This window comes from Symphalangus syndactylus, chromosome 6 (assembly GCF_028878055.3).
Source record: "Symphalangus syndactylus isolate Jambi chromosome 6, NHGRI_mSymSyn1-v2.1_pri, whole genome shotgun sequence".
Taxonomy (NCBI): domain Eukaryota; kingdom Metazoa; phylum Chordata; class Mammalia; order Primates; family Hylobatidae; genus Symphalangus; species Symphalangus syndactylus.
Window position 1 is genome coordinate 129,228,977 of NC_072428.2, and position 24,838 is coordinate 129,253,814.

General features: G+C 40.0%; 1 protein-coding gene across 6 annotated transcripts in view; it reads left to right on the forward strand.

The window, feature by feature from the left end:
• The window catches only part of IFT56 (intraflagellar transport 56), an 84,805-nt gene that overhangs the window by 51,734 nt on the left and 8,233 nt on the right, over window positions 1-24,838 (forward strand). For 3 of the 6 annotated variants that reach the window (XM_055284172.2, XM_063641659.1, XM_055284174.2), the window contains one exon: window positions 270-3,129. In XM_055284172.2, coding sequence (XP_055140147.1) covers window positions 270-381 — 112 coding nt within the window. In that variant the 3' untranslated portion in view covers window positions 382-3,129. Of the gene's footprint in view, window positions 1-269; window positions 3,130-12,615; window positions 12,845-24,838 lie in introns of those variants that run through there. The other 3 variants (XM_063641657.1, XM_063641660.1, XM_063641658.1) reach the window with 2 other exon arrangements.

The following is a 24,838-nucleotide window of genomic DNA, read 5'->3' on the forward strand; positions in this document are numbered from 1 at the left end:
AAAGATTATCAGTATGTATATAGGTAGTATGGATAAACAAGGAACACTTGGATTGATAAGAAAGATTTCACATAATTTCCATTTTACTATGCCACCATAAGAACATAAGGCTAGGCAGTTTGTAATTGCTTTATGAATACACAGTGGAAGAGTCTATTACCAAAAATGCCCTACAAGACATACAGTCCGAAGGACAGATCAGAGTTTATTTTATTTTTTAATTTTCATTCTTCATTGAAACACTTTGTCTTTTCAAATCTTTTCCTCAGAGAGACCCTTCAAGAAGTGCTCCATTTACTAAGAAGCACAGGTAACACCCAGGTAGAATACATGATCCGGATCATGAAGAAATGGGCCAAAGAAAACAGAGTGCCCATCTAAAATAGCTCCAGCATCCTAGGAACCAGCTTCTACTTTGACATAAAACTGGAAATCATTTTCACTCCAGTTTAATCTGTGATACAGGGCTCTGTTTTATTGATATTTTCCTTCCTTGCTCTTTAAGCCTCAAGGTCAGAGACTGACTTGCTGAGACCTAGTCTCCTGGCTGAACAGAGTGCCATAGTCTGTGACCCTGTATGATCCTAGTAGCAATAAGACTTTGGACTTATCTGGTGCCTTTCTTCCAAAAATGCTCAGAGTACTTTTATGCAATTTACTGACTTTAAGGAAAACAGTATAACTTTTTTTTTTTTTTTTTTTTTTTTTTTTTTTGAGACGGAGTCTCGCTCTGTCACCCAGGCTGGAGTGCAGTGGCGCGATCTCGGCTCACTGCAAGCTCCGCCTCCCGGGTTCACGCCATTCTCCTGCCTCAGCCTCTCCGAGTAGCTGGGACTACAGGCGCCCGCCACCACGCCCGGCTAATTTTTTTTGTATTTTTAGTAGAGACGGGGAACTTTTTTTTGTTAGCATTTTATGGCATTGTTTCCTGGCTGCAATAACAAATATCTTTGATGTTCAAGAATCAGCATCATTGTATCATTTAACTTTAAGGCATCTCTGTACCTTATCCCATTTTATTGGGGAATTCCATAAAGGGTTTTATAACTTCACCTCTGAATCTTGGGAGAATAACTAGCTATGTGATTCTAAGAATGGCAGTAAGCTACTTTATCAAACTGTCCAGTCATTAATAGGATAGATTTATGGGATTACTCTTTCAGTAATTAAATTGTTGATGATAATAACATGTTACAGTGCAGTAAGATGAGTATTGCAATGTTTTAAAAGGTGAGTACTATGAAAAAAATTGTAGTACCTCTAAAGGTATTCAAGAAACAATGTTTATGAATCTCACTAGTCCATTATATTTTGGTACCATCATATTTTCGGTAACAAAGCAGGTTAGGTTTTTGTTCATGTATCTCGCTGAACAAACATCAGTTTTTGTTGTTGTTGTTGTTGTTGTTTTGAGAAGGAGTCTCGCTCCGTCGCCCAGGCTGGAGTGCAGTGGTGCAATCTCGGCTCACTGCAAGCTCCGCCTCCTGGGTTCACGCCATTCTCCTGCCTCAGCCTCCTGAGTAGCTGGGACTACAGGTGCCCATCACCACGCCCGGCTAATTTTTTGTATTTTTAGTAGAGACGGGGTTTCACCGTGTTAGCCACGATGCTCTCCATCTCCTGACCTCGTGATCCGCCCGCCTCAGCCTCCCAAAGTGCTGGGATTACAGGCATGAGCCACTGCACCTGGCCCAAACATCAGTTTTGAAAGTAGGGCTACAGTGATTTATATGCATTGTAGGCACTTATTAATGTAACGATAATAAAACATGAATTATATAAAGTCCTTTGAGGGAATCTCCTAATGGCTAGGCTGTCTGTTGTAAGTCATATTCCAGCCCCATGTTTCTGAGCTCTTATAACATAAACCTGCTATACAACTGAGCATTCTTAAGCTCACAACCTATTTCCAGAAAAGAGACCCACATCTTTCTATGTTTTATACTACCTTTGTTTTTACACCATATAGTTTTTTTCTATTAGTTTAAGGTACCTAGTGTTACAGGTCTAGAAAGTGCAGAGCCATCCCTACCTAGAAGAGAATAGATGGGAAGAGAACTGAAAGAAAGAATTCCTTAAGCACTGAAGTCAGGAAAATCCCCGTAGGCACTGTATTAGTTGTTCCACTTATCCCAGCACTCCACTTGTGGGTGAAGGAGTTGTATAGAAAGGAGATGAGAAAATGGCAGGAGTGGAAGAAGCCAAGAAGAGATCAATGACTGAAGATCGCCTTCACCTTCAGGACTGTCGCAAGGGGTTATTTCACCTCTACTCGTGAAGATGGCCAGTTTTTCTGTCTTTTATCTTAGACCCATATATAATCAGTTGAGAGCACAAATCAAAATAAACTGGCCTAAATAACTGAATTCTAGGAAGCAAAGCTACATCTTTTTTCATATGCCAAAGCTTCTGTTTCCTCATGTTGTTCCTACTTTTTAAATAATAAATGGCTCTCAGCATCTTAGGAACTAGGTGGGTCCTATCTGGGTAGAACCTGCTATAATTTTTAGAATCATTCTTGTAATTCTTACCTCACTTAAAATATTAGGAAACACAGTAATAGACAAGACAGGGAGAACTCGTCAGCAGGTTTTGGCAGTGAAATTTGTCTTCCAGTGAATTGCTATTATTTTCAAATTGCCTGTAGTCAAAAATTGCTTTTCCATTGATGGAGACTTATTTCAAATGAGCTTTTGTTGAGTTCAACACTCTAGATTCTCTCTGACATTTTCCTGTCTTTTGGGAAAAAAAAGCAGATATTCCAAAAATGGCAGAAATCTAATTTTTGTAAACTTTTTCATCTATAGGACTGAGCCAAAAAACATACATACTATTTTAAAGAAAGGTACCATCTAATTCTGTTATTAAAGATAGCTACTTCTGAAGTGTCTTAACAGAGTTTCGAGATTGCAAAGTAGTATTGCACAGCTGGTTTTCTTACATGTAATGATGGAGGAGAGAGGAAGACCCAGACTTAGGCATGTAGTGAAATATGTACAGTTTCTGGCATTTATAGTCTATAGCATACATTACTTGCAAATGGGAAAAGTATTTTATAATTATTTTTGTACCTCAAAATAATTATTCTACTGTATTATATTCAAATTAAAGTTTATTATTTGGTTCTTAGTATGATATTCTGTTGAGTGCGATGAGGGTGGGACCTAAGTATGTCATGTGCCTTCTACCCTTTCTTTCCTAGCCCTGGAATGAAAGGAGAGAAATTAAGTTTTGGGCCCCATAAGTTACTCTTTAGAAGAGAGGAAAGTACATATTCCCCAAGAAGCCCTTTCCACTAAGAGGCTGGTGGTTCCTGCTGAATCATACTAGGCTTGGCTCTTTGCTGAATTACAGCCCATTCAGAAGTTATATGACCAGTGCATAGTGTAGTACCTCACACATAGAAAGCTCTCAAATACTTGTTGACTGAATAATTAAACATACAGTAACTGGTAGAGCAAGTGACTTGTGAAGTCTAACCTCATATATTCAGTTCCCATTTAATTATTATTTTATTGTGTGCTAAGCATATGCCAGGTACTTGGGATGCAAAGGTAAATAATGCACAGGCCTGACTCTCAAGGAACTCTAACAGAAGTATACACAACTAAACACAATATAACGTGATTGATATAATCAGTGGGAATAAAGTATTGAGCAATAAAAGAAGGCAATGGAATGTTTGTATCCATGTAAATGGGATGCATCCTGCCTCATTTGGGAGAAGCAATCAGAATGGATCCCAAAGCTCAACAGCTAGCAAGATGCCCACGGCTCTGCCACGTGTGCCACACACATCACATGCATCCAAGTAGACGGAAGCCAAGGGACTGCTTTCCTCCTCTGTGGCTTAGTGCACTTTCAGAAAGGTGCTAGCAAACAGGCATGATATCACAATAGTTATATCTACTTTCTAATGGCAAAAATGAAGTAGTGATTTACTAGATCCTGTATTAAGAACATCTCTGTCTTAGATGAATAGTTGTCTTATCTCTCTTTTCTTCATCCTGTACAATACTTCTTGGTTGGGCATAGTGGCTTATGCCTATAATCCCAACACTTTGGGAGGCTGAGGTGGGAGGATCACTTGATGCCAGGAGTTTGGGACCAGCCTGAGCAACATACCAAAACCCTGTCTCTACAACAACAAAAAAAATTTTTTTAATTAGTCAGGTATAGTGGCACATTCCTGTCATCCGAGCTACTTGGGAGGCTGAGAAGGGAGGATCACTTGAGACCAGGAGTTCAAGGTTATAGTATGTACTTTATAATAATGTTCAAACAGTACTCCAGACTATTAAGATGGTCTCAGAGCAGCAGAGCTAGGGACTTAGTGACTTGCCTGTAAACTACCTTAACACAGAGCTTCAGGAATATAAGAAGAATATAAGACAGCACACAACAAAATGAATGTCATCAGTCAATGTGTGTGTGTTGAGTGTGGAGTGTGTAGAGAAGTTTGCACATTTGTTGCCATCAAAACTTTTTCTTTAAATGAAATCTGAATACCAAAAACACCTAGGGGCTGATTTGGTGATTGTAGTGAAGGAGGAAGGAGATGGCCGGTCACGGTGGCTCACGCCTATAATCGCAGCACTTTGGGATGCTGAGGCAGGTGGATCATGAGGTCAGTAGTTCGAGACCAGCCTGGCCAACATGGTAAAACCTTGTCTCTATGAAAAAATACAAAAATTAGCCAGGTGTGGTGGCAGGCACCTGTAACCTCAGCTACTCAGGAAGCTGAGCCACAAGAATCACTTGAATCTGGGAGGCAGAGGTCGCAGTGAGCTGAGATTGCACCATTGCACTCTAGCCTGAGCAAAAGAGCGAAACTCCGTATCAAAAAAAAAAAGAAAAAAGGAAAAAACCCCTAGGCTAAGGACATAAATAGACAATTCTCAAAAGAAGACATAGAAATGGCCAACAAACATGAAAAAATGCTCAACATTACTAATGATCAGGGAAATGCAAATCAAAACCACAATGTGATGCCACCTCACTCCCACAAGAATGGTCATAATTAAAAAATAGAAAAATAATACATGTTAGTGTGGATGCAGTAAAAAGAGAACACTTCTACACTGCTGGTGGGAATGTAAACTGGTACAACCACTATGGAAAACAGTGGAGATTCCCTAAAGAACTAAAAGTACAACTACCATTTGATCCAGCAATCCCACTACTGGGTATCTACCCAGAGGAAAAGAACTCATTGTATGAAAAAGATACTTGCACACACATATTTATAGCAGCACAATTCATAATTGCAAAAATGTGGAACCAACCCAAATGCCCATCAATCAACAGGTGGATAAAGAAACTGTGAATATATATATATGATGGAATACTACTCTGCCATGAAAAGGAATTAATTAGTGGCATTTGGAGCAACCTGGATGGGATTGAAGATGATTATTCTAAGCAAAGTAATTCAGGAATGTGATTTACTAGATCCTGTATTAAGAACATCTCTGTCTTAGATGAATAGTTGTCTATTCATTGGAAAACCAAATATCATATGTTCTCACTCTTAAGTTGGAGCTAAGCTATGAGGATGCAAAAGGCATAAGAATGACACAATGGACTTTGGGGACTCAGGGGGAAAGGGTGGGAAGGGGGTGAGGGGTAAAAGACCGCAAATTGAGTATATACTGCTCAGGAGATGGGTGCACCAAAATCTCACAAATCACCACTAAATCACCACTACTTACTCATGTAACTAAATACCACCTGTTCCTCAAAAACCTATGGAAATAAAAAGAAAAGGTGGCATGGGAGTAGTGTATCTTAAGATGAAATTTGAAGTATAAAATTTAACTACCTGTCAGAACTGTTCCCAGGAAAACCTAGAAACAACCCAAATATCCATTCACAGGAGAATAGATAAATAAACTGTAGTAAAGTCACAAAGGAATATTATACATAATAAATGAACTACAGCCTCTTGCAACAATATATTGCTGGCCGGGCACAGTGGCTCACGCTTGTAATCCCAGCACTTTGGGAGGCCGAGGTGGGCGGATCATGAGGTCAGGAGATCGAGACCACGGTGAAACCCCGTCTCTACTAAAAATACAAAAAATTAGCCGGGCGTGGTGGCGGGCGCCTGTAGTCCCAGCTACTCGGAGAGGCTGAGGCAAGAGAATGGCGTGAACCCGGGAGGCGGAGCTTGCAGTGAGCCGAGATCACGCCACTGCACTCCAGCCTGGGTGACAGAGCGAGACTCCGTCTCAAAAAAAAAAAAAATATATATATATATATATATTGCTTAGAGCAATAACCTTTTATAAGTTAAAGACAACTCACATATACACTCATAAGGAAAGCAGGGGAATGATGAACGCCAAGTCATCGTGGTGGTTACCAAGTTGGGGAGGAGGGGCTGAGATGGAGAGGAGGCCACATAGGTAATCATCAGGATTCATCATGTCGTATTAGGTTATTATCAGGATTCTAGTTTTCATGTAGATGTTGAGTCACAGCGGTTTATTCCTTAATAAACTATAAATATACTATTAAAAATAAACTATAAATAGTTAAATAAAAGAGGGCCAATGGTGAGAGAGTGTCCTCTTGAGCCAAAGAGTATGACCAACCCAATCCTGTGCAACTGAGGTAAAACAAAGCAAAGTTTATAAATATATAGCTAGAAGGAAATGCTCCTAAATATAAGAACAATGATTATCTTCAAATGATGGAACTGGGTATCGTATATTCTTCTTTCTGTATTCTGTATTTTCTGATTTTTCTAGAATGAGCACATATTATTTGTATCATCAAAAAAATTTTTTTGTTTTGTTTTGTTTTTGAGACAGAATCTCGTTCTGTTGCCCAGGCTGGAGTGCAGTGCCACAATCTTGGGTCACTGAAACTTCTGCCTCCCGGGCCCAAACGATCCTCCCACCTCCGCCTCCCAAGTAGCTGGGACTATGGGCATGTGCCATCACATCTGGCTAATTTTTGTTGTTGTTGTTTGTTCGTTTGTTTTCAGACAGAGTCTCGCTCTGTCGCCCAGGCTGGAGTGCAGTGACGTGATTTCGGCTCACTGAAAGCTCCGCCTCCCGGGTTCACGCCATTCTCCTGCCTCAGCCTCCCGAGTAGCGGGACTAGAGGCACTCACCACCACACTCGGCTAATTTTTTGTATTTTTAGTAGAGACGGGGTTTCACCGTGTTAGCCAGGATGGTCTCAATCTCCTGAGCTCGCGATCCACCTGCCTCGGCCTCCCAAAGTGCTGGGATTACAGGCGTGAGCCACCGGGCCTGGCCCACACCTGGCTAATTTTTGTAACTTTTTTTGCTAGAGCTATGTTGCCCAGTCTGCAAAACAAACAAACAAACAAACAACAAAGTGTAAAATAAAAGAAATCTTTACATCTAGCAAAATAATTTCTTCATATCATCTAATGCCTAGTCTTTATTCACATTTTTCCAGTTGTCTCCAAAATGGTTTACTATAATTAGGATCCAAACTAAGTACAACACTATATTTAGCTATTGTATCCCTTACACTTTTTTTTTTTTTTTAAAGTTAGAGATGAGGTCTCGCTATGTTGGCCAGGGTGGTCTTAAACTCCTGGCCACAAGTGATCCTCCCCGCCTCAGCCTCCCAATGTGCTGGCATTACAGGTGTGAGCCACTGTACCTGGTCTACACTTTTTTTTTTTTTCAAAACAGAGTCTTCACACTGTTGCCCAGGCCAGAGGTGCAATGGCACGATCTTGGCTAACCGCAACCTCCACCTCCCGGGTTCAAGTAATTCTCCTGCCTCAGCCCCCCGAGTAGCTGGGATTACAGGCGCCCACCACCACGCCCAGCTAATTCTTTGTATTTTTAGTGGGGACGGGATTTCACCATGTTGGCCAGGCTGGTCTCGAACTCCTGACCTCGTGATTCGCCTGCCTCAGCCTCCTAAAGTGCTGGGATTACAGGCGTGAGCTACCAGGCCCGGCCCACTTATTTTTTTAATGGCTATCCTTTCCCCACTGTTCTCCCAAGCCATTGATTTGTTGGAGAAACTGAGTCATTTGTGTTGTGGAATGCCCCATGTTACAAATTTGGTTGGCTGATTCCATGTAGGATTGTTGAACATGTTCCTGTGTAACTCAGATTGCCTTTACATTGGTAATTGGATGTAAAGGCTGATGCTAAGGATCAGTCCGCTCCCTCTGATCCCTCCATTGCAAAGCTCGCCTTCGACCTTTAATTTAACTGTTGGAGCAGCCATGATGATCATGCTGAGAGGCCTTCTTTTATTTAGGGTTGCAAAATAGTGAGTTCCTAATTCTGTCATTCATTATCTGCTTTTTGACTGAAATTCTGTAAAGAAGAACTTTCTCATTTAACTATTTGATTACTCTCAAAATCAGTTTATACAGGGAAGGTGAGAGGAAGGAAAATTCTTTTATCAGTTTTCAAAAAAATAAATAAGTGCCCTAGCAACCTTCTATAGTAACCAACGAGGTTTTCTTTCCTTTCCTATTTTTTTCTTTTCAAGTATCATGAAACCATGGAGATTTTTTATTTTTTAATTTATTTTTAATAATAATTTAATAATTTAATTATTTTTTATTTTTATTTTTTAAATTTTATTTAAAATTTTTTATCTATTTATTTATTTTGAGACTGGGTTATGAAACTGGCTAATTTTTGTATTTTTGGTAGAGACAGGGTTTCGCCATGTTGCCCAGGCTGGTCTGGAACTCCTAGGCTCAAACAATCTGCCTGCTTGCTGGGATTAGGAGCCTTGAAACCATGGAGTGTTACATATTTTATATGTATCAGTTAACTGCAAACACTATTTATTTTGATGTTTGAGCTTTCCAGCAAGAGCTCCTTTAAACTGGCTCCTGTGAACTGTAAAAAAATGTTTTAAATTGTGCTAAAATACACATAACATAAAAGTTACCATCTTAACCATTACTTGCAACAAATTATTGTAAATTGACAATTTATAATTGTATAAGTTTATGGGTCACAAAGTGATGTCATAATTTTTGGGTACAATGTGGATTAACAAAATCAAGCTAGTTAACATAACCATCAATTCAAATACTTAACATTTTTGTGATGAGAACATTTGAAATTTACTCTTAGCAATTGTGAAATGTATAATACTCTATTATTAGGGCCGGGCGCCGTGGCTCACGCCTGTAATCCCAGCACTTTTTGAGGCCGAGGCGGGCGGATCACCTGAAGTCAGGAGTGCGAGACCAGCCTGACCAACATGGAGAAACCTTGTCTCTACTAAAAAAATACAAAATTAGCCAGGCATGGTGGTGCATGCCTGTAATCCCAGTTAGTCGGGAGGCTGAGGCAGGAGAATCGCTTGAACCCGGGAGGCGGAGGTTACGGTGAGCTGAGATTGCACCATTGCACTCCAGCCTGGGCAACAAGAGTGAAACTCCTTCTCAAAAAAAAAAAAATACTCTATCATTAACTATATTCACCATACTGTGCAACAGAACTCAAAGTATAAAACGTCTTCTTCCTGAGATTTTGTACCTGGACCATCATTTGAATTTTTTTTTTTTTTTTTTTTTTTGGAGACAGAGTTTCACACTTGTTGCCCAGGCTGGAGTGTAATGGTACGATCTCAGCTCACTGCAACCTCTGCCCCCCGGGTTCAAGCGATTCTCCTGCCTCAGCCTCCAGAGTACCTGAGATTACAGGCACCTGCCACCACCCCCGGCTAATTTTTTGTATTTTTAGTAGAGACGGGGTTTCACCATGTTGGCCAGGTTGGTCTCAAACTCCCGACCTCAGGTTATCCACCTGCCTTGGCCTCCCAAAGTGCTGGAATTACAGGCTTGAGCCACTGCACCCGGCCTTAAAATTTTTAAATGAGACAAAATATCAATTTCAAAACAGCATTAAAACAAGTGAGCATAATTATTCATACTCAGCTCATAATGGAGCAAATGGGTGAATAGAATAATAATTCATGCTATTACATGTTTAATGAACTGGCAGCAAGAGAAAATTGGTCAAAGAAAGGCAGAGGAAACTGGCAACAGGAGGAAAATTGGTCAAAGAAAGGCAGGGAAACTTTGTCTTGTAAGAATTAGAATCCAGGGACTCCATAATCATCTGTCATTCATTTGATGTTATATCTATGGTTAGAAATGTACATGATAAGAACTCCCAGAATCTTACAGATTCTTCTTTTAAGGTCCTGGTCAACCGTGGCCACAATGTAACATTTGTGCTGAGTTTCTCTCTGTACTAAGTCATCTGCGTAGGTTCCTTTGTGTGTGCATGGTAATCATTCAAATGCTGGATCCTTGGAGATCCTTAGGACCACTCAATACTTCTGCCCCAATTTCTCAATTTTAGCCATTACATAATCAGTTATATAAGGGATACACTTGGCCTACGGACAGTCCATCATTGACTGCACTAAGTCTGGTTTGGCTTTAATGGAAAAGTTGATAAAGTTAGTATCAACAAGGATGTGGTAAGGTGGCCCAGCTGTGTATTATATTGGAAAAATAAGCAGGAAGGGTGTTGAGGAACTTCTCTTTCCTTTAGTATGTTGGAATCTTTCTTTTCTTCATGGCTTCATGGTCGCATAATTCCTTGCTTTCTTTTGCCTCTGCACACTCACATCACGCTCTTGTTTCTTCTGGAATCCCATGTTAGCCTTTTTTTTTTTTTTTTTTGAGACGGAATCTCACTCTGTCGCCCAGGCTGGAGTGCAGTAGCATGATCTCATCTCGTTGCAACTTCTGCCTCCCGGGTTCAAGTGATTCTTCTGCCTCAGCCTCCCGAGTAGCTGGGGCTATAGGCGTGCGACACCACGCCAGGCTAATTTTTGTATTTTTAGTAGAGACAGAGTTTCACCATATTGGCCAGGCTGGTCTTGAACTCCTGACCTCAGGTGATCCGCCCGCCTCAGACTCCCAAACTGCTGGGATTACAGGTGTGAGCCCGGCCCATCTTAGCCATTTGAAGTATACAGTTGAGTGGTGTAAAGTACATCACATTGGGTTTTTCTATATAATATTTTTATCTGCCTTTCATTTGTGTTTAGTGCATGTTATAAAACTGCATAAGGCTATCAAGTAACCTGAGGAGTTATAGGCCAGGTGCAGTGGCTCACAACTGTAATTCCCAGCACTTTGGGAAGCCTAGGTAGGAGGACTGCTTGAGCCCAGGAATTTGAGGCTACAGTGAGCTATGATGGCACCACCGCACTCTAGCCTGGGTAACAGAGCAAAACCTCATCTTAAAAAAATAAAGAGGTTAGGCTGAGAGCGGCGGCTCACGCCTGTAATCCCAGCACTTTGGAAGGCCAAGGCAGGTGGATCATCTGAGGTCAGGAGTTCGAGACCTGGTCAACGTGGCGAAACCCCGTCTCTACTAAAAATACAATAATTAGCTGGGGATGGTGGTGGGTGCCTGTAATCTCAGCTACTTGGGAGGCTGAGGCAGGAGAATGGCTTGAAACCAGGAGGTGAAGGTTGCAGTGAGCCGAGATCGCACTGCTGCACTCCAGCCTGGGCAACAAGAGTGAAACTCCATCTCAAAAAAAAAAAAAAGTTATAATAAGAAATAGCTCAGGCCAGGCGTGGTGGCTCACGCCTGTAATCCCAGCACTTTGGGAGTCTGAGGTGGGCAGATCACGAGGTCAGGAGATAGAGACCATCCTGGCTAACACAGTGAAACCCCGTCTCTACTAAAAAAAATACAAAAAAAATAGGTGTAATGGTGGGCGCCTGTAGTCCCAGCTACTCGGGAGGCTGAGGCAGGAGAATGGCATGAACCCAGGAGGCGGAGCTTGCAGTGAGCCGAGATGGTGCCACTGCACTCCAGCCTGGGGGACAGAGAAAGACTCTGTCTCAAAAAAAAAAAAAAAAAAAAAAGAAATAGCTCTTAATGAAGACTTTTTATAGTTATTAATCTTTCTTTCCCCATATTCTTTTTGTCCCTAGCTTTATGAGGTATAATTTACAAATATGATTGCATAAAACTAAGATGTACAAAGTGATTATGTGATATATGTCTATATTGTGAAATAATTACCACAATCAAGTTAGTTAACACATCTATTGCCTTACCTAGTTACCATGTGTGTCTCTGTGATGAGAATACTTGAGATCTAGTCTCTTAGCAAATTTCAAGTATACATTGTTATCAAATAATGTCACTATGCTACATTAGATCTCCAGAACCTACTCATCTTATGACAGTTTTTATCCTTTGACACACATCTCCCCATATCTCCTACCTCTTAGCCCCTGCAGCCACCATTTTACTCTTTCTGTGAGTTCATCTTTTTAAAATTTGACATAGAAATAAGATTATATAGTATTAGTCTTTCTCTGTCTGATATATTTCACCTAGCATCATGCCCTCAAGGTTTATACTTGGCTATTATGAATAATGTTGTTGCAAATAGCAGGATTTTCTTTTTGTGCCTGAATAACAGTCTATCACATCTCTATATGTACATGTGTGCGTGTGTATATGTGTATGTATATATATATAACAATGTATCCATTCATCTACCAATGGACACTTAGGTTGTTTCCATGTCTTGGCTATTGTGAATAATGCTGCCAAAGAACATGGGAGTGCAGATGCCTCTTTGACATACTGATTTCATTTCTTTCAGATATATACCCAGAAATGGGCTTGCTGGATTATATGGCAGTTCTATTATTAATTTGTGGAGGAATCTCCATAAGGTTTTCCATAATGGCTTCTACCAACAGTGTACAAAGGTTCCCTTTTGCCCATATCCTTGCCAACACGTATTATCTCTTGTCTTTTTGATAATAGCCATCTTAACAGGCATGAAGTTATATCTCCTTGTTGTTTTAATAAAATCACATTGTTGTGCAGCCAATTTCCAGAACTCTTTTCCTCTTGCCACACAATATCTACACCCACTTCTGTCCTGTGAACTTTGTTTTTAGAGAATGGAGTCTTGCTGTGTTGCCCAGGCTGGACTCTAACTCCTGGATGCAAATTTCCTCCCACGCCAGCCCCCTAAGTAGCTGGGACTACAAGTGCACACCACCATGCCTGCTGGGACCACAGGTGCACACCACCATGCCTGCTGGGACCACAGGTGCACACCACCATGCCTGCTGGGACCACAGGTGCACACCACCATGCCTGCTGGGACCACAGGTGCACACCACCATGCCTGCTGGGACCACAGGTGCACACCACCATGCCTGCTGGGACCACAGGTGCACACCACCATGCCTGCTGGGACCACAGGTGCACACCACCATGCCTGCTGGGACCACAGGTGCACACCACCATGCCTGCTGGGATCACAGGTGCACACCACCATGCCTGGCTCCACATTGTTGTTGTTTTTGTTTGTTTGTTTGTTTGTTTGTATTTTGAGATGGAGTCTCGCTCTGTCACCCAGGCTGGCGTGCAGTGGCATGATCTCGGCTCACTGCAACCTCTACCTCCCGGGTTCAAGTGATTTTTCTGCCTCAGCCTCCCTAGTGGCTGGAACTATAGGCATATGCCACCACACCCGGCTAATTTTTGTATGTTTAGTAGAGACGGGGTTTCAAACTCCTGACCTCAGGTGATCTGCCCACCTCGGCCTCCCAAAGTGCGGGGATTACAGGCATGAGCCACTGTGTCCGGCCTACATTGTACTTTTTAATGTAACCTAAGAACAAAGGAATCTTTAATAATCCTTTACCAGCCAGGCACAGTGGCTCATGCCTGTAACCCAGGGCTATGAAAGACTGAGGTGGGAGGATCACTTGAGCCCAGAAATTCAAGACCATTCTGGGCAGCACAGCAAAACGCCATGTCTAAAAAAAAAAAAAAAAAGAAAAAGAAAAATTATTACCCTTACGTGGTGGCAGATGTGTGTAGTCCTAGCTACTCGGGAAGCTGGGATGGGAGGATCACTTGAGCCCAGGAGTTCGAGGCTACTGCGAGCTATGATCGTGCCACTGCACTCCAGCCTGGGTGATGGAGCAGGACTCTGTCTCAAGAAAAATAATAATAATTCTTTACCCCTGATCATTTTATTTCAGTGAGAAAAAGATAAGGATATATTTAGATAGAATCATTCAAATGCCTTCTAAAGCAGGTACCCAGCAACAGCCACCGTGCCTGGCTTCCTGTGACTTTTTTTTTTTTTTTTTTTTTTTTGAGATGGAGTCTCGCACTGTCGCCCAGGCTGGAGTGCAGTGGCAGGATCTCAGCTCACTGCAAGCTCCGCCTCCTGGGTTCACGCCATTCTCCTGCCTCAGCCTCCCGAGTAGCTGGGACTACAGGTGCCTGCCATCACACCCGGCTAATTTTTTGTATTTTTAGTAGAGATGGGGTTTCACCGTGTTAGCCAGGGTGGTCTCAATCTCCTGACCTCGTGATCCACCCGCCTCGGCCTCCCAAAGCCCTGGGATTACAGGCGTGAGCCACCGCACCTGGCCTCCTGTGACTTTTGACATGACTCCATCAGTCTTTGATAATTTCCTTGCTCTCTGACGCAAGTTGTCTCTGATTTATCTTGTTTCTTTTCTACCCTAGACTTGGAATCATTCATTCTTCTGAGGAAAGCTAAGGGTTCATATTGATTTTTAAAGTAATACCTTTCTTTCTTTCATTTGTTATTTCTTTTTTTTTTCTTTTTTTTTTTTTTTGAGACAAAATCTGGCTCTGTCACCCAGGCTGGAGTGCAGTGGCATGATCATGGCTCACTGCAACCTCTGCCTCCTGGGCTCAAACCATCCCCCCACCTCAGCCTCCTGAGTAGCTGGGACCGCAGGTGTGTGCTACCATGCCTGGCGAATTTTTGTATTTTTGGTAGAGACGAGGTTTCACCATGTTGCCCAGGCTAGTCTTGAACTCCTCAAGCAATCCTGCTGCCTCAGCCTCCCAAAGTGCTAGGATTACAGGCGGGAGCCACCATGCCTGGCCTTAAAATGTTTCTTATAGGTGCCTCTTCCTTCCTATATCACTAAGGCACTTGTACCTAGGAATCCAAGATCCAGATGAGAAATTTATTTAAAATTTTTGATAAACATATGACAAAATATTCAATCTCCAGGATAATGATATTTTTAAAAGATATTCAGTCTCACTAGAAAGCAAAGATATGCAACTGTAAATTTTGTCACTTCTGTGTTGGGTAAATGTTAAAAATTTGAGAATAACCAGCTGGGAAAAGAGTAGAAAAAACTCTCATGCACCAATTATGAGAAAATAAAGATACTACCTTTATTTGGCAAGCAGTATGACAACTGTATCAAAATGTAGACTATCCTTTGATCCATCATTTCCAAATCTAGGAATTTATTCTAAGGAAATAGTTGGAGATATGCATAAAGATATAGGCACAAACCTGATGATTAAAATATTGTTTATAGTAGTGTAAAAGGGAAACAACATAAATGATTGCTCCCAAATATATCCCTAGCACCTAACATGCAATATGGTAGGTATCCAATGAATATTTCTTAGGTGAACTAATAAGTGAATATTCAGCTACAAGATGTTGGTTACATAAATGCAGGTGCATCTATAAAATATAATACTTTGCAATCATAGGCTGGGCACAGTGGCTCATGCCTGTAATCCCAACACTTTGAGAGGTCAAGGCAGGAGGACTGCCTGAGCCCAGGAATTCAAAACCAGCCTGGGCAACATAGTGAGACTCTATTGCTACAAAAACATTAAAAATTAGCTGGGCATGGTGGCCCAGGCCTGTAGTCCCAGTTACTCAGGGGGCTGAGGTGGGAGGACTGATTGAGCCCAGGAAGCCAAGGCTGCAGTGAGATCTGTGATCACACCACTGCCCTCCAGGCTGGGTGACAGAGTGAGACCCTCTTTCAAAAAATAATAATACTTTGCAATCATCGAAAAATGGTGAGGTAGATTTACATTTAATGACTGTGGTAGTCAGAATAATGGTCCCACAAATATGTCCATATGAAAATCCCTGGAACCTGAAAATACTTGCAACTACATGGCAAGGGGGAATTAAGGTTTCAGACAGAACTAAAGTTGCTATTAAACTGGCCTTAAAATGGGGCAATTATCCTGGGTTATCCAGGCAGATGTGGTGTAATCACAGAGGTCCTTAAAAGTGGAAGAGGGCGAACCAAAGAGATGGCAGCATGAGAATGACTCAGCTGAAGCTGCTGGCTTTGAAGATGGAGGAAGAAAGCCATGAACCAAGTAATGTAGGCTTCCTCTAGAAGCTGGAAACAGAAAGGAAATGGATTCTCTCCTGGAGTTTCCAGAAAGGAATGCAGTCCTGCCAACAATCTGACTTTAGCCCATTTTCAGACTTCTGACCTATAGAATTGTAAGATAAAATTTGTGTTGTTTTAAGCCACTAAATTTGTGATAACTTGTCACAGCAACAATAGGAAACTAATAACACTACAGAAACATTTATAAGATATACTGATAAGTCTTAAAAGTAGGTTACAAAATAACTTTGTGTTGTCGTTATAGTTTGAATGTATCCTCCAAAACTCATATGTTAGAAACTTAATCCCCACTGCAACAGTGTTAAAAGGTAGGATCTTTTGGGAGGTGTGTAGGTCATGAGGGTTCAGCCCCCATGAATGGATTAATGCCACTATGAAAAGGGCTTTTGGGAGTGGGTTTGCTGTCTCTTGCTCTTCTGCCTTCCTTCATGGGAGAACTCAGCAAGAAAGCACTCAGATGCTGGTGCCTTGATTTTGGTCTTCCCAGCCTTCAGAACTGTGAGATAATAACTTTCTGTTCATTATAAGTTACCCAGTCACAGGTATTCTGTTATAACAGAACAAAATGGACTAAGACACATGTGATTTTGTTTGTGCATATATATTTGTATATGCATAGAGACGTTAAGAAGGGTACTCATGAAAAGTTAAATTTAGACTTTTATTAATAATCATTATACATCTATCTATGAGTAGCTGAAGAAAAAATATTTTCTTCTGGTATAACCAAAAGACTGGAAGAGGGTTTAGTGGCATAGTTTCAGTGGAAGGAGAAATGACTACCCAATGGTCTTAGGGACCCAGTGAACCCACAGTAAGATGGACTTTGGCCAGGACTGCACTTATTACCTTGTCTGCCAACTCCAACAAAGGGGACCAGGATGACATTTTGGGTCTCTGTGTATAAATGCTAACTAAAACCCTGTGTCTCATAATCCTCAAAATAGCTGGATATTCCCTAGTGTACTGTCCCTGAGCAAATGGCGATAGGTCCTTTTGGGAAAGGACTGAGGATATCATTAATGTACATGTATATGGTAGTCATTACATTGCTGTATACATTTGCCAACACTCATAGAAATGTACGTTTTAAATAGGTGGAGTTTTTTGTATAATAAAGCTATTTTTGAGGGAGTGGAGTGAGGGTTGAGAAATTAGTATTGGGTACAATATTCACTATTCAGGTGATGGGTACATTAAAAGCTCAGACATCACCACTATTCAGTATATGCATGTAAGAAACCTGGACTTGAAATTCAAAAGATCATAGAGGCTACTGTGGGCAATAATAAGCCAATAAATTGGAAAACCTAGAAGAAATTGATAAATTCCTAGACACATACAACCTACCAAAATTGAACCATGAAGAAATCCAAAACCTAAACAGACCAATAATAAGTAACAGAATCAAAGCCATAATAAAAAGTCTCCTAGCAAAGAAAAGCCCAGGACCCAATGGCTTCACTACTGAATCTTACCAAACATTTAAAAAAGAACAAATACCAGTCCTATTCAAACTATTTCAAAAAAGAGAAGAGGAAGAAATATTTCCAAACTCATTCTATGAGGCCAGTATTACCTTGATACCAAAACCAGACAAAGACACATCAAAAAAAGAAAACTACAGGACAGTATCTCTGATGAACATGGATGCAAAAATCCTCAACCAAATACTAGTAAACAAAATTTAACAACACATTAAAAATATCATTCATCTTGACCAAGTGAGATTTATCCCAGGAACGCAAGGATGGTTCAATAGATGCAAATCAATCAATGGGATACATCATAACAACAGAATGAAGAACAAAAACCATGCGACTATTTCAACTGATGGTGAAAAGAATTTCATAAAATTCAGTATCCCTTCATGATTAAAAAAAACCTCAAAAAACTGAGTATAGAAGGAACACACCTCAACACAATAAAAGCCATATATGACAGACCCACAGCTAGTATCATATTGAATGGGGAAAATGGAAAGCCTTTCCTCTAAGATCTAGAACAAGACAAGGATGCCCACTTTCACCAATGTTTTTCAACATAGTACTGGAATTCCTAGCTAGAACAATCAGATAAGAGAAATAAATAAATTGTGTCCAAAGTAGAAAAGAATAAGTCAAATTATCCTTGTCTGCAGATGATATGATCTTATATTTGGAAAAACCTAAAGACTCCACCAAAAAAAACTATTAGAACTCATAAATTCAATAAAGGTGCACCAGTACCATTTCTACATGCCAACAGCAAACAATCTGAAAATGAAATCAAGAAAGTAATTCCATTTACAATAGCTACAAAGAAAATGAAATACCTAGGAATTAACGTAACTAAAGTAGTGAAATATCTCTACAATAAAAACTATAAAACATTGATGCAAGAAATTGAAGAGGACACACACAAAAATGGAAAGAGATGCCATGTTCATGGATTGGAAGAATCAATATTATTAAAATGTCCATACTATTCAAAGCAATCTACAAATTCAGTGCAATCCTATCAAAATACCAATGACGTTCTGCACAGAAATAGAAAAAAAAAAAATCCTAAAATTTTTGTGGAATACAAAAGACCCAGAATGGCCAAAGCTATCTTGAGAGAAAAGAACAAAACTGGAGGAATCACAGTACCTGACTTCTAAATATATACCTGACTCCAGAGCTATAGTAACCAAAACAGCATGGTACTGGCATAAAAACAGACACATAGACCAATGGAGCACAATAGAGAACCAAGAAATAAATCCATACATCTATAGTGAACTCATTTTTGACAAAGGTGCCAAGAATATATATTGGGGAAAGGACTGGATATCCACATGCAGAAGAATGAAACTAGACTCCCATCTCTCACCCTATACAAAAATCAAATCAAAATGGATTAAAGACTTAAATCTAAGACCTCAGACAAGGAAACTACTACAAGAAAACATGGGGGAAACTCTCCAGGACATTGGTATGGGCAAAGATTTCTTGAGTAATACCCCACAAGCACAGGCAACCAAAGCAAAAATGGAGAAATGGGATCACATCAAGTGAAAAAAGCTTCTGCATAGCAAAGGAAACAATCGACAAAGTGAAGTGACAACCCACAGAATGGAGAAAATATTTGCCAACTATCCATCTGACAAGGGATTAAAAACCAGAATATAGAAGGAGTTCAGGACCAGGTGTGGTGGCTCATGCCTATAATCCCAGCAATTTAGGAGGCTGAGGTGGGTGGATCATGCAGTCAAGAGTTTGAGACCAGCCTGGCCAATATGGTGAAACTTCGCATCTACTAAAAATACAAAAATTAGCCGGGGTTGGTGGCGTGCGCCTGTTGTCCCAGCTACTCGGGAGGCTGAGGCAGAAGAATCGCTTGAACCCAGGAGGCAGAGGTTGCAGTGAGCCGAGATCGTGCCACTGCACTCCAGCCTGGGCGACAGAGTGAGACTCCATCTCAAAAAAAAAAAAAAAAAAAAAAAAAAGAAGGAGCTCAAACAACTCAATAGGGGAAAAAAATGTAATCCAATTTGAAAATGGGCAAAAGATCTGAATGGACATTTCTTGAAGACATACAAATGACAAATGGGTACAAGAAAAGGTACTCAACATCATTGATCATCAGAGAAATGCAAATTAAAATTAGAGTGAGAGATCATCTCACCCCCTTAAAGTGGCTTTTATGCAAAAGACAGACAACAACGAATGCTGGAGAGGATGTGGAGAAAAGGGACACTCCTACGCTGTTAGTGGGAATGTAAATTACCACAACCACTGTGGAGAACAGTTTGGAAGTTCCTCAAAAAACTAGAAACAGGATGACCATGTGATCCAGCAATCTCACTGCTAGGTATATGCCCAAAAGAAAGGAAATCAGTTTATCAAAGAGACATCTGCACACTCCTGTTTATTGCAGCACTATTTACAATAGCCGAAATTTGAAAGCAGCCTAAGTGTCCATCAACAGACAAATGGATAAAGAAAATGTGATACATATGCACAATAGAGGACAATTTAGCCATAAAAAGAATAAGATCCCGTCACTTGCAACAGCATGGATGGAACTGGAGGTCATTATGTTAAGTGAAATAAGCCAGGCATGGGAAGACAAACTTCACATGTTCTCACTTATTTGTGGGAGCTAGAAGTTAAAACACTTGAACTCATGGAGATAGAGAGTAGAATGATGGGTTACTAGAGGCTGGAAAGGATATGGGTGGGGCACACTGTGGGGATGGTTAATGGGTACAAAAAAATAGAAAGAGTGAATAAGATCTAGTGTTTGATAGCACAACAGGTGCTAAAAATAAAAATAGCCAGGCACAGTGTTGTAGGGCTCTAGTTCCAGCTACACAGCAGACAGACAAGAGGATCCCTTGAGCCCAGGAATTCAAGGCTGCAGTGAGCTGTGATCGTACCACTGCACTCCAGCCTGGGCAATACAGCAAGACCCTGTCTCAAAAAATAAAATAATAATAATAATAATAATTTAGTTGTACATTTTAAAATAACAAAAAGAATATAATTGGATTGTTTTTAACACAAAGGATAAGTGCTCAGGGTAATGAATACCCCCATTTACCCCCATTTACAATGTGATTATTACACATTGTATCCTTGTGTATGAGATATCAAAGTATCTCATGTGCCCCGTAAATATATACACCTACTATGAACCCACAAAAATAAAAAATTATAAAAAAGAAACCTGTACTTATACTCCCTAAATATATAAATATTAAAAAAAACTATAAAGCTATTTTTTAAATCCCAGGTTTAATTTACTTTTTCCAGCCTTAGTAGTGCTCACTCTCCATGATCACAACTACTAACCAGAGACTAGAATTAGACCTAGGCATCATTCCAGGGTGTCAATGAAATTGAAAAAGAAAATTATAGGAACACCAGAGACAAAGAGAACTCAATCATGGGGGGAGATGGGCACAAGTTGCAAACGATCAAAAATCACATCAACAAATGACATCGGACTTTTTTTTTTTTGAGACGAAGTTTTGCTCTTGTTGCCCAGGCTGGAGTGCAATGGCAGGATCTCAGCTCACTGCAACCTCCGCCTCCCAGATTCAAGTGATTCTCCTGCCTCAGCCTCCTGAGTAGCAGGAATTACAGGCACCTGCCACCACGCCTGGCTAATTTTTTGTATTTTTAGTAGAGACAGGGTTTCACCATGTTGGACAGCCTGGTCTTGAACTCCTGACGTCAGGTGATCTGCCTGCCTCGGCCTCCCAAAGTTCTGGGATTACAGGCATGAGCCACCATGCCTGGCCGACATCAGACTTCTCAGTAGCAACTCTGGACACTAAAATAATGATGCGATGCCTTAAGAATTCTGAGGAAAATATGTTTCCAACTAAAAACTGTCATTCAAATATGTAGTAGAACAAATATCTTTTCAGACATGTATATAGCATAAAATTATTTCCTGAATAATGTACTCCATCAAAAATAGGGGAACAAATTCAGGGAAAAAGACATGGCGTATAAGAAACAAGGGCTCCAACTTGAGTACAAGAGAGATGAAGGGACTACCCTGACTAATGGTGGGGACATATTTCAAGACAGGTCAGAGGCAGGTCAGAAGGCTCTAAGATAGGCTCAAGCAAGATTAAATACACAAACACCTCATTTATCAACACTTCAATAACATGTTTATTAACATTGTGAGAGTTTGGAGATGAGTTACATAGAAAACTAAGCAAATGAGAAGACAATTAGAAGGTGTACAAGAAACGAAAAGTATTCAGAAGATACTTCATGGATCAGCCGTAAAAAGTATTTATTTGGTCCTAAAACTGTAAGCACTGAACACTGATTCAACCAAAAATTGACCCAACTGTATTAGGAGGATGGGGAGATAGGAACTATCCATGTGTGGGGGTTATGTGTGTGTGAGAGAGAGTGTGTGGGCACCAAATCCTCATATTTCATTGCCATATGATAGATGCAATGCATTTAGACTGAAACTCTCATATTTATTTCTGAGAAGCAGAGGAAGCTGAGCAAAGCAAAGAATCACAGCGACAAGCCATATTTGTAGGAAGCACTTTGCCCTGCAGAAGAGAAGACATCATTGTGAACAGTTCCACAGCTGCTTATCAAATAGGATGGAGAAGAGTAAATGCAAAATTCAGAGTCAGGTAAATGCCCGCTAAATAGGTAGGCACTTGGCTCTGGGGTCCCCCTACAAGTATATTCATCAAAATAGCTGGTCCAGGAAAACTCTTCCTCAAAGATGAGCAACTACACAGACAACACAGCTGAGAGTCTATAGAAAATTAACAGAAGAGAAAAAAAAAAAAAAACAGAAGGGAAAGGAACAAAAAAATCAAATGGTGGACAGAGAATATCAATAGAAAATAGATAACTAGAACATTCATGTATAGGAAAGCTATCACCAAACATTTTACTCTGACAGTGTATTAGTCTGTTCTCGCATTGCTGTAAAGAAATACCTGAGAATGGGTAATTTATAAAGAAAAGAGGTTTAATTGGCTCATAGTTCTGGAGGCTGTAGAGGAAGTCTGGCAGCATCTGCTGGACTTGCGGGGAACCCTCAGGAAACTTACAATTATGGTAGCAGGCGAAGGAGGAAGGGGGAAGCAGGCTCATCTTATATGGCCACAGCAAGAGGAAGAGAAGCAGGGGAGGTGGCACACACATTTAAACAACCAGATCTCGTGAGAACTCACCACACAGTGCCAAGCGGGGGATTATGCTAAACCATTCATGAGAACTCTGCCCCCATGCACCAGTCACCTCCCTTACCTCCAGCAGTAGGGATGACATTTCAGCATGAGATTTGGGTGGGGACACAGATCCAAACCATATCGGACAGAAAGGTAGAAAGTAGTGTTAGTACATTGATATTAGGTCGGTGCGAAAGTAATTTTTTGCCATTACTTTCAATGACAAAAAATGCAATTACTTTTGCATCAACTTAATATATTTAAGATATCATTTAAAGGTGATAAATCAAATAGTAGGACTGAGTGTATTTTGCAATACCAAGTTAAACACAAAATGTAGAAAAAAACCCACTAATTTCATCATTGAATTATAGTATGAAATGATAGATGTGTTTCCAAAAATTAAAGGTTAAAGGCATAGAGTAAGACCCTGTCTCAAAAAAAAAATAATAATTTAATTGTACATTTTAAAATAACAAAAAGAATATAATTGGATTTTTGTAACATGAAAGATAAATGCTAGAACAAAAATATAAACCTTCCAAATTATTGGAAGTAACATACACAAAATAAAGCAAATGGAGAAGCTCATGGAGGATTTTTTTTAAGGTTTAAAGGAGAGAGAATGACATAAAATAATGTGATAGATCTATGCTCAAACATACCTCTGGTGTCAAAAATGCAAATAGGCTGAACTCACCTATTAAAAGAAAAAGATTGGCAGATTGGACCACAAAGCAAAATCTAACTCTGTGCTGTTACTTCTACTCAGAACAAAGTGATGCATAAATGTTGTTAATAAAAAGATGGGCACTAGTACAATTAGGCAAATGCAAATAAAAAGAGCAGGTGTCACAATCAAACAAGGTTGAATCCGGGTCAAAATCATTAAGCAAGTCAAAGAAACACGCGTTGAATGATAAAGGATCCATTTCTCAATGAAGATATAGCAGTTATGAATATGTAGCAAATAAAATGGCATCAATATTCAAAAACAAAAATGGTAAGAGTCACAAGGACAGTAGTAACAGAAGATTACAGGTCATGAGAGTTGACATGAAGAAAGGAGTAAAGCTTATAGGCAATCTAAATATCACAAATAATAAAGAATAGATTGTAAATATAGCTTATGCCTTGAAAACAAAGAATAGGATCCATAGCATGTTCAATAAAACTGGCTGTACCTTAGGTCACAAGAAAATAACACTAAACACTTACACAGCTTACTATGCCCCAGCCATCCTTCTAAGCAATTCATGTATGTTAACTCACTTAATTCCAGCAACTTTTAAAAGTACATATATTATGATTCCCATTTTGCAGGTGGGGAGACTAAGGCACAGAATGGTTACCTCACTTTTGCCAAGATTGCAGGGAGCATGCTAGTGAGCAGCAGAGCTGGAGTTTAACCCAGGCAGCCTCACTCCCAATCTGCTCTTAACCACTAGGCCAGAGACTTTTTTCAGTGAAGTCTCAAAAGTAGAACCGCTGCAGATAGTTTCCAATCACAATGCCCTAAAAGCAGAAGTTAATAGTAAAAACAAAAAAGCTTAAGAACTCTGCCACCTAAAATTTAAAAAGAAAAAATAAATGAACGAACCAACCAATCACCCAAAGAAACAAACAGTTAACAAACAAAAACTACCCTTTAAGTTTTGGGTAAAAGACAATCCAAACTGGACTAGAGTTAAAGCACAGAAGGTAAGGTCTTTAGTTTTTATATTAATAAACAAAAAAATAAAAATGAATGACTTAAGGATCTTATCAAGAGGTTATAAAAAATAATTGAAATAAAAATAAGGAATCCACAAAGAAAAATAAAATGAAATTAATGAATTTACAAACAGAAAAAATGGTACTACCAATAAATACGTGAAGGAGCTGGTTCTTTGAATAAAAGGTAAACCAATAAAACAGAAGAGCCTTTAAACAATCAAAAGAAACGAAAA